The sequence below is a fragment of the Fopius arisanus genome, unplaced genomic scaffold (assembly GCF_000806365.1).
Source record: "Fopius arisanus strain USDA-PBARC FA_bdor unplaced genomic scaffold, ASM80636v1 scaffold00020, whole genome shotgun sequence".
NCBI lineage: Eukaryota > Metazoa > Arthropoda > Insecta > Hymenoptera > Braconidae > Fopius > Fopius arisanus.
The window spans coordinates 1,026,831-1,037,897 of NW_011887759.1; the positions used below are offsets into that span (position 1 = coordinate 1,026,831).

General features: G+C 35.4%; 1 protein-coding gene and 1 long non-coding RNA gene across 4 annotated transcripts; one reads left to right on the forward strand and one right to left on the reverse strand.

Annotated features, from left to right (window-relative positions):
- Positions 1-416: 416 nt before the first annotated feature.
- Positions 417-3,586, reverse strand: LOC105264320 (uncharacterized). 3 transcript variants are annotated; one of them, XR_891985.1, is made up of 3 exons: positions 3,508-3,586; positions 1,303-2,158; positions 417-525 (listed from the first exon to the last, which is right to left on the reverse strand). It is a non-coding gene; the product is annotated as an uncharacterized lncRNA (long non-coding RNA). The 3 variants fall into 3 exon arrangements; XR_891984.1 differs by lacking the exon at positions 3,508-3,586 and adding an exon at positions 2,228-2,509; XR_891983.1 differs by lacking the exon at positions 3,508-3,586 and having other exon boundaries at positions 1,303-1,479; positions 2,099-2,497.
- A 5,909-nt stretch (positions 3,587-9,495) lies between these two features.
- LOC105264319 (leucine-rich repeat-containing protein 15-like) lies at positions 9,496-10,976 on the forward strand. Its single transcript, XM_011301128.1, has one exon. The coding sequence runs from the start codon at positions 9,547-9,549 to the stop codon at positions 10,552-10,554; it is 1,008 nt and encodes a 335-aa protein (XP_011299430.1). The 5' UTR covers positions 9,496-9,546; the 3' UTR covers positions 10,555-10,976.
- Positions 10,977-11,067: the final 91 nt, after the last annotated feature.

The window sequence follows — 11,067 nt, forward strand, 5'->3', positions numbered from 1 at the left end:
TTCTTCACAGGATATTTCTCGAGGAATCCCGTCGCCCAAGTAATCATGATGTGCAAGGTTTTGATTCTGGCTCTGGCTATCATGGGTAAGTCAGAGAATAATCTCTTATACGTTAACTGCTAATAAAAAAATAATTATTTAGTTATTTTTATTTGCTACAATTTTGATCTCATTGGTAATATTCGTCTCATGAGGTATTTTTCAATACAATTTGCGAGCCCATGAATTATTTGCAATAGAATTATACAGATTTGATGTTTTTGAAATTCCACAGGGAATGAGTGATTAATTGACAAATTAATTGAGGTATGTTTTCCTAGCTGTTGCCGCCAGACCTCAACACGGAGGTAAGACTGGATCTTTCAATCTCCCTCCCACGAAAGATATTGATGGAGTCACTTATCCAGAACGTGAGTACATCTCTTAATACCCTGTGATTAATCAATCGGAGTGAAATGACTCATCTCATCATTTCATATTCGCGGATGCATGTAGGAGGTATAGATGTTCTGAAAAGTGGGCAATCTGTAAAAATTTTGACTTCCTGCAGAAAATGTTATGGGCAATATTCGTCTTAAAGTTTTATAAAGTTTTTGTTCCTGCATCTGACTTGTTTGGGATTAATCTGTAAAACTTGTTCACTTAAAATTTTCGAATTAGTTCCATAATTCTTATAGAATATTCATCTCTATGATCTCGATGTCCGTCCTATTTGTTATTAATTTCCATAAATTATATTTTCAGTGCCTTTGGATGGATCTGACTGCGAAATCGGTGTGACATATCATCACTTTGGAAATCTCTGCGAGTGCAAGCCCGAACACGAAGTGTCCTGCAAGCGTATCAAGCAAAACTGAAGATTATCAATAAAACTACTGTGAACCGATGATGCCTATTCTGAATTGAATGAAACAGATTCATAAACGTTTTTGATAACGACGAAAAACTAATGCCTACTAATTTCTCAGTTAGCAATATGAAAGCATCCATAAGTTGTGAATCGATTGTAATAAACGCTCTGAAACTCTATATTATTTTGTCATCAAGAAAAACATGAAATCCCAAAGAAAAAACGAAAGAAAAAATGAGTTTAACAAATTAAAAGCTATAAAAGCAGATAAAAAAACAAATCCATCAGCGAATTTTTAGAATTATCGAGATTTGTAGATGTTTCTTATAGTAGAATGGAGAAATCGAAAAACACGAGTGAAAAGGAATTGAGGAGAGGTGCGACAATCACGAGAGCGACTGTAACGGGATTCTCCAGCAAAGACCGATTTATTTTGAATTGATGGCACTTACTCAAACCTCTATTATCACCCGAGTATAAAATCAGAGAGATCCTTCATCCCCGCCAGATGTCTCCGTCTCTCATCAAAACCAACAAATCCATAATCTGTCAGTGCCGTAGACCTTTCTCCAGTACCTATGACAATCTATCGACATTCCAGTGTGTATTTTTCTGCGTTGAGAAATTCCCTAACAAAAAAATGGAAAAAAAAGTTAATGTGTTGGGATTCTATCAATAAAGCCCCGTGATATGAAAACGTGACTCTCAGAGAATTCACAAGTGCCTGTGCTATTTACAATGTCCAGTGCTATTAAACGAGGATAAACCAGCAAAAAGAGGATAACTCAATCTTCATAAAAACATTAATGCGATTGCAAAATGGCTTGTATGGTCAGCTGTCTCGCTGGAGCCTATTGTACGCATTATTACGCATTTTAAAAAACGCGGAAAGTAATGAGTTATTCCGGAAAATACGTGAAACGAGAGAATTTAACACCGCTAAAACCGCACCCAGGAAATAACGGAAATATCCATAGCCTTTTAACGCGGAAAATCAGAAGTAAACAGATGTTCGACAGAATATCTACTCCCGTGTAATCGAAAAATAGTATTCACCGTGGGCGTTAAATAACAACTCAACACTTGCGAAAATCCCTTGGCATTAACATTTATAGAGAGATGCATCTTGTGGTATTCGAACTTGAGAGAACCTCTGAAGGAGTGATAAAATTCCCAACCAATAGACACTTGTGAATAATCTTTATACAAAGTTCATTGAGGAATTGAGAAACAGCTGATCAGTCTTACCTGGAGTATAATGGCTCCGTCGGAGTTTAATTGGTGAGTTCAGCGGATGTTTTTGCCAATCTAGACACTCGTATTAAAGGGGCATTGTTAATGAATACTGTCATATCCGGATTGAAGTTTTTTTTTTACCGGGATTTATTGGATGAGTTAGTTATGCATTCCTCTTTCTTTCATATCGGTTGTCGATCGATTGATTGAGGAATGGAGGGGAAAATTGGGGGATTATTTGCATGCAGATTGAGGTATGAGTTGAGAGAAATTTTATGAGCTTTTCGAGGTCTTTTCCAAGGGTTATTGATCGATTTTGAAACACGCGTGTCGAGTCTTTATCAGAGAGGTTAATGAACGAATGATAGGCAGTCTGATAGGGGAATTTATGAGGCGAAGTTTCAAGGAAGTCATTCTGCGAGAATCGTAAGCATTGGAATTTCAATAGTTTTCAATTACTGAGATCAAAATACAACGCATTTCGAGGCTTTCCTGGTTGGAAGTTTTACAATCCACTCAAGCATTTATTCAATCCAATGAAGAAATCAATGAAATTCGAATTTAAATGTCGATATACTGAGAAATAAAATTGTTTTTGAGTTTCAATACCGTCCCTCAAGCGTCAAGGCATTCCTAGAAATTTTCCATCAGATTTTATTGAGACCTTGAGTGTTATCTCATAATAATTTTTCAAATCGAGGAATAATGGAAATTACAATACACAATTACAATATACTATTTCATATAATGATCGAGTAATAAAAATCAGAGTATCGTTCAACGATAACGTGAAAACATTCAATTTCGTTATCGGCATTTGAAGCCAAGGGGATCAGAAAATCCAGTAACAAAAATTGTCACATTGTCAGCGGTATAAAAAATCATTTTTCTAATTGAGTGCATAATTAAAAATATACAGTGTTCATCTGATTAAACATTGACCCAATTCTTGCAATCCCACGCGAAAAATAAATGTGTATGTAAAATGTCTGTTGATAGATTTTGCTCGTCTCGAATTTCGTAATTGTACTTCACCACAGAATACACAACATTTGCGTGATAAACTATTCAATGGTCTATTTGAGGAATAACAGAATTTTGAAACAGTTGTGCTTAAATTCCTCTCTCCTCTTCAATTTTACCGCAAGTTATCGTATCGTATTTTTTCATTTCCGTTAAATCGAAATGTAAAATTTAAATTTTTGCCGTTATAAACATGATAAATCCTCGAATAATAAGTCAGTCATTTTTTTGCAATCACTTGGTGAATAGATTATAGCTGAATAAATCCTTCTGTGTAAAAAATTTGTAATTACATTTAATCACAAAATCCATACAAGTTGTTTCTGAATATGTTAGATACGTGTTTAAGAGAAGAATGTTTTTTAATTTGCAGTTAAATCAAAATGTGAAATTCAAACCTCAGCTGTACATCAAAACCCAGCAATATCAAAGACATAAACTTCCCAAGGTGTGAATAAACCTCAAGCAACGATGAAACTTGTGCCAGCAATTTATCTCGGATCGACAGCGATAGACCGACGATTCAGCAGTCCCATGCTCCCCTGGATCACAAAAGAAATCAAGAGGAGGAGTAATCACCAGCGAGTAAGTATTTTTCCTCATTTTTTCATACAAAACTAATTTATTCAATTCATTGCATAATGCGTAAACATGAGTTAATTTTTTCCTTGAGCCTGTGCATAATTAATGGATGGTTTGACTTAGAGCTATTCAAATATTTCTGGCTACTTGCAGAGTGGTCCAAAACATAAACCTCTTCGAATTTGTAAATAAGGAAAATAATAGAGTCCCATAAACTGAGAAATATATTCGTAACTTCACTTTAGCAAAACTGAAATTAATAAGTTTTTTTTATCACCCAGTCTGTAAGGCCACGCTTCACGACCACTGCGCGGTCGTAAAACCCTGTCTACAGACTGAGTAACAAAAAATATCGCTCGTCAGTCGGCCGAAAAGAACTTTTCTGAGGATTATGTTTGCACTCCTCGGATTCGCCTCGGACTGTAAACTCACAATCGCCACAAAAGTCCCTAACGGTGACGAAATATACAATATCGGCTTTAATAATTTTATCAATATCCAATTCTCAATATTCCATATTCCGAAATGTTGCAATTTGTCAAGGTGTTTATATTGCTTCATGCTACAATATACCAATCATTCCAAATTTATCGGTCATCACACTGAAATATAAAAATTCAATCTTCTGAAAATCCCTATTTTTTGCCGTACAAAATATAAATATAAATATCCATAAATTAGATATAACTATGAATATGAGAATACATGTTTTTATACTATTTGGATATGCTTAACTCTAAAAGACATCAAAGGTCATAACCGGAGTGAGTGAATATCGTTTTACGAATGGTTTCCTCGCGTGTGGCCCTCTTATTTTTTACTATCCACCGGCCCTACGTCTGCGTGTAAATTCTAACAGCAAGAATGCATGAAGGAGGTAATGTTTTTTTTTCTCTCCACCAGAAAAGTCTCGCACTCCCTTCAAACAAAACTCCCATGAACCCCTTATTTCCACATTTCACACGCCTCTATTTTTCCCCCTCGCCAACTTGTATTTATAATGTTGCAATTACCCCAACGTTATTTAATCACTAGCGTTTTTATATGAATCACGTGGAGAATCATTTCAGATATGTCTATCACTCAATTCTGCAATAAAATGTGACGAAAAGTAAAAAATTGTTATTGATAGAGAGAAAAATTGTTGGAGAATTTTTCCACTGGTATTATGTAAGTTCCTCACTCAGGCATTTCCGGATAATTGTTTTTCGACTTTCGCCGCTTGCGACAATAGTGGTATGACACTTGAGAATCCAATGACACACTCTCCCTCATAATTTTAGCATCAAAACGGTAAACATACACTCCATTGGAAAATTCTCAGGGATTTGAAGATATTCGCCCATTTCCCTCTCCCTCAAATCTTTTCAATATTTTTAAATGAGCATCCCTATTTTTAGTCAGCAATCTCCAAAATATTTTTTTCCAGTAAGAATTTATTAGAAATTCAATTCCATACCAATGACTAATTTCAGTCAATAATGAACGAACAAATGATTATTGAAAACATGAATTCTGAATTATTGAGAAAAATTTTGAGAATCTAAAGGGAACACTTTAGAATGTCAAAAATTAGTCATTCCACGTTTCACTATCCAAATTCAAGAATTTACTAATTACGAGACAAGGAGCTAATGGACATTGCGATTGTGTCAGAATTTTACAACAAAAGTTCATCAGTATCTTCATTCTACCAAGAAAACCAATTTATCTGCACGACAAAAACGATAATTTCCACTTCAAACATGTTCGATGAAGGACTCTCTCGTCGCTTTGTCAATTGCACGCATGAGAAATAAGGAAAAATAGTAATAAAAAAAAGTTGGAAATAATTAATTTCGCAATAATCTTTTATATTCCGTGTCCTTCACGTCACTTCAAGTATTCAACAATGTCTCCGTTATTATTGCCGTGTTAATTTATGTGCATCCCATTAATTAATACACAAGCGGATTTTCCCAGCAATTTTTTCACTGTTAAGAAAATACTGTTAAGTCTCAGCAAATAGACAAATTATCTCTCAAGTTATCTTTTTCATTTTCACAAGGGAATATACATTCACAGACGACTCGTGGTTTGTCGCCCTCACTAGTTATCTGGTGGAAAAAAAATAACTTACGCAAACGTAGTTTTATGGCATCTACCCTGATAATGCGTGGGGGAATACCTGTTTAAAATGTACGTCACAAAGAGAAATAGGAAGACTGTGGGAACAAAAATTTGAGATCTTTCCTTTTCTCCCTTGGGTTTATTCGCGAGAGTGGTGATACGATAAAGAAAAATACCTAGGACATTTGAAGTTTTTCCCCGATGGAAAACGTTGATAAAAATCCCAGAATTTCTTTTTCTCACGTAAGATATTATTTCCCCATCTGTCACGCCTCTCATAATAAATATGACAATTGAGATGAGTGACAATTATTCTGGTGATGTCTCTCGAGTAAATGCGATCAATTTGCAGTGACAAAATTGATTTCTCAAAATGTAGCACTGAGACTGAGGTAATGGTCTCATTCGTGACATTTCATCTGCATTTTCCATTCCATGTTCTTTATCGTAATGACCCCATTTCACAATTGCTGGAGTTTTCAGTAATATTCATGTTCAGCTCACTTTTTTCTTGTGAAAATTCATACAATTATTCATTCAACGTAAACATGTTTTCCACCTGGCCTGATTAGAATGGTATTAAAAAAAAATATATGTATGAATTTCGGACTTTATTCTCGTTTTATGGCTTAATATATTCCGAAAGCTAGTAGAATCTGACTTTTTCATGATGAGTAACTGAAAATATTCAAACGCAATTTTTTATTATTCACCGAACCGGAAATACCGCAAAATCGAAATATACGAGAGGCCAATTTAAATTTTATACTTTATCCTATATCTTGTTTTATTAATCTGATCGAAAGGGAAAACTTATCAGAGAAATAATTGACAGCCTTCAGGGGCATGTATACAGTGACATTGATGGATCCGACCCAATTCAAATGAAAGCCATGTTCTATTGCTTTTTTCAGGTAAATCTACTGGTGGCATCTGGATACATATCAGCATACAAGAGTGACAAGGAGCAGCCACTGTTCCGGCACTCTCTGAGTGGCTCTTCCAAGCCCCAACCAGTGGCAGCAAACTCCCAAGATGCCAAGGGTGGCAATTTCCTTTACCTCATCAAAGGCGACGATGGCCTATATTACTATCACCTGTTCAAGGTCGAGAATGCCGAAACGGTGAGTGAAAAATCATATTTTTTCCTCTTCGATGCGACCTTTATCATTTAGCGGACAGATTGAACGACTCCCCGACTATCAGTCACCTCATGACATCAAATTCAGATCAATCTTTGTTACCAATGAAAAACAATCATTTAGGTCTAGTTGTGGTCTCTTCTGCATTGGAATCAGTTTGTCTCATTGAGTACACGCGTTTATATAACGTGATTTCAAATGCTCACTTTTGCACTCCCCACCTCAATGAACAAGATGACTAACAAAATGTGACGTTTGACATGAGCATTGGGATTGGGATCTCTATTTCTAAATCAAACACAAGGAAACAGTGGCAGACAGTTTGGCAACTTATCTCTTGGGAACCACTCTGCATGTACCAAAGTCCAAATAACTGGTGACGAAGTTCCACAAATTCTCACCAATCTCTCTTTACCTGACAATTTTGCAAATAAAATTAATAGAAAGTATAATTCACCTTGAAAAATATTCCGAGTCTTGAAAATAATCTGTAAATTCTAGTACGCATCGAAAAATTATTCAAGTTACGATCAAAGATGTGCTTGGAGTAAGTGAAGGAGTAAACAAATTCGTAGAATTTTTTATTCAATTGAAATTGAAAAACATCACGCGCTGTTTGCGTGGTGCATGCAATAAATAAATTTTATAGCTAAGTGAAACAATTGTACGAGTCATAACAACAACATGGGGGATGCAATGACTCCCTATATAACTATTGAATCGACTGACGCGCAACAGGTAATTGATGGATTGAACATTTCTGAATACACCGAGTGTATTTGAAGAGAAAAAATCCCCTGCATGCTCCAAAATATCGCTCTTCACTAATTTATATGTCAACTTGAATATGAAAGGACAACCTCTAAACACGTTCGCAGCACGTGCTACTTCGTCTGCATATAGAAATGATTATTTATAATATTGACACATATACCCCGTTTGACAGGACTTGTTGGTTTGGGCTCTTTCACCTATCCACAAAAAAAAATGACTACTAATCTCCCGTTCTCTCAATTCATGTTGGAGTGATTCTGAAAATAGCAACACGTGAAAAGCACATAGTGTTCACGCCTGAAGCCAATGATCAACTATTAAGAGATCAACCACGCGGGCTAAAGCTGAAAGGAGGAAATATATATTTCAAGATCAACTCAATCATCTTAACGATTAGTTGACGATTGTTTATTATCGGTCTGGAAATATCTCCATTTGATTTACCTCTCAGGAAATATTTCTTTCCACCGAACCACTTGAGAAGTCCCAAAATAAAGTTTCACAAGTAACTATTATTTTCTAGCTGTTCGTATAAATTTATCGAGACACGGTAAAAGTTTCGAATGAATTGGCGTCCTCAAACAAGATAATGTCTCATTTAGTGTTACTAGCACATATCGCGAGCTCCACGCGCCTAATCTCACACGTATGAAGTGTTATCATCACACATCTAAAATCTAAATATTCAAAGAATCTTAAACATCTAAAAAAATTACCCATAATATATGTTTTTTTCTTTACTTAAATTCAATTGATAAATATAATTTTTTTTCTTATTCTAGAAAAATCATTATTTTATTGAAATTATATATTATATTATATATTAATATTATATGTTTATATAGTATGATATACATAACTTAACTATGCGCCGAAAAAAGCTGGTAAAAAACGTTGCATGCATTTTTTAAAAAAGGGATCGCTCCCACAAGGTCTAGGCAATGACCGGCTCCATCAAATTGGGGCCACTGTGCTCCCCACAAGGTCTGCAATATGTGGTCACATAGATTATCATCTCCTCGACGTCAATAAACCAGCACGAACTCTCTATCCAACTGCAACGCCTTTTTTTTTCTTCTACCTCTATCTTCATAAACTTCATTGATTTCCAATTGCTGAATTTCTAGATTCGCTTTAATGTGGTTTCTGTCGCGTGTGGAGTACATGAGGGAGGACACTGATTGTGATATAGAGGGAATTGTGGAATTGTCGGGAGCACTTCAAACTCTACGCTTCAGCAATTTTTTCCCCCAGTTTTTTTTCGCTTTTTCCGAGGTTGTTGTTAAGGAGCCGACGATTCTTGTAATTAATAAAATGCCTGGCTAGGCAGAATCACAGGGTTTATTGGGACAAAGATGAGAGTTTATTAGATAATATCATTTTCACTGGAATGGTTACAGAATCAAGAAAAAAATAATGAAATTGAACCAACTAATAATAAATGACGTCTATTTAATGCGATCTTTATAATTGCGTCTCATTGAACGAATCGGAATAAATTCAAAAAATTAAATATTTCGATTTTACGATTTATCTATTTCACCAATTCATGAAAAAATCATTTTAATTACGTTGTCGAGGAATAACGAGAGTTTCTGGATGAAAATTTTTTTTTCAAAAAGTAATCGACAACGATAGAATATTTGAATAGAAGAATATTTGAACAGCAGAATTGAAGGCTTCATTCTATTCAATCGTATGTTACACACTTTTTTAAATATTTACGCAATTGTTCCTGTAATCCCATGACGCATATTATCAGCAGTTCTCTCATAGTATATAAACCCTAAATATTCGAAGCCTTGTAGTCATTTTGAAAATTCAGCAAAGATGAAAGGTTTTCCGTTCACCTTTGTTCTCATTTTTATATCGACGTATTCCCTGACTGGTTCAAATTTTCTATCCTGCAACGAAACACTTACTTTAAATTATGAAGAGTGCAAACCTGCGAATTCGTCAGTCTTGGTAAAAGTCCATCGAAATACCCAGAAGGTAAAATATTTCATTGAAGACAAGGTCAAGCTTGTGAGACCGACACATCTGGAGTTCTACCCTACTGGTTCTCTGATCTGCACGACTCCTGAAACCATCACCGTCACCAACACCTCCTTTAGTGATCTCCAAGGCGTGAAATCTGTCCACATAGAGTGCGTGCAATTTCGAGGTTTTCCAACGCCATTCAAAAATCAAAATCATCTCGAAACATTAAGTTTCCTCTACAACGAATTTACCAAATTCCCTCAAGAATTCTGCGCGGATATTCCGTCGATCAAATCCATAACGCTAGGATATCAGCAGATTACAAACCTGTCCAGAGCTTCGTTCTTTTCAATCACGACACACCTGCAGAGTCTCCAATTGCAGCACAGTCATTTGAAAACTATCGAACCAGAAACATTCTCAAGGTTCAGGTACCTGAAAACCCTGGAATTGAACGGCAATGAGCTAGAGATACTGCGACCTGACATGTTCGATGGTCTCAGTGTTCTGGAGACTCTTAATTTGGGAGAGAACATCATCAGTACGATAAAACCTGGAACTTTCGCCAGTACGACGAGTCTTCGTGGATTATTCTTGCATTCGAATAGATTGGAGGACATGCCAAAGAGAATATTCTGCGATCTTCTGGATTTAGAAGATTTGCACCTCCATAGAAATCCATTGAAGTCCAATCCCTCTGTTTTTTTGACAGGACGTGATAATCTAACCGAGTATTCTCGGGGAATCTATAAAGTGGGCAACATTAAAAAACAAGAGGAATCCTTCTTCTCGACACTACTTTCATACACTGCGTTACCCTGGCTTCTGAATAACCTTTTTAATGATAATTTCAATTAAAAGTAATTGAGATTCTTATTAAAAAAATTGTTGATGACAGCAATATAATTATTACATATACAATACAAAATACAATACTATTACTAGGTATTAACGCGCGCGTACTTTATGTAATGTGGTGAAGAAGAAAGGAGCATGGAATTGTTTTTTTTATTGCTTTCAATTAATAAAAAAAAAACTCATTAATTGTGGTTATTATCATCAATTACTATCAATTGGTAACTCATTTATTTCATCAGATAAGACTATTTTGGTTTTCAGCGAAACAATTATATCGATAGTCTTCCTTGTATTTCTCATATTTACAAACCGTCCGTACGTAATTATGAAATAAAAATAAAGAATTGTTTCGTCATAACGTTTTGAATAAAGCCCACACGAGCCCACAGCCAACTGCTGTGACTTCTGTGTTGTTGGGAGAAATAGGGCAATAAACAAAATGAAACATTAAATTTGTTGAGTTGTCCTCGACAGTGATTACCCATAAATACATAGTCTTTATTGCTGCTACAA

Excerpts from the sequence above, each read along its gene's own strand:
- LOC105264319 (XM_011301128.1), top strand. The coding sequence starts at position 9,547 with ATGAAAGGTTTTCCGTTCACCTTTGTTCTCATTTTTATATCGACGTAT.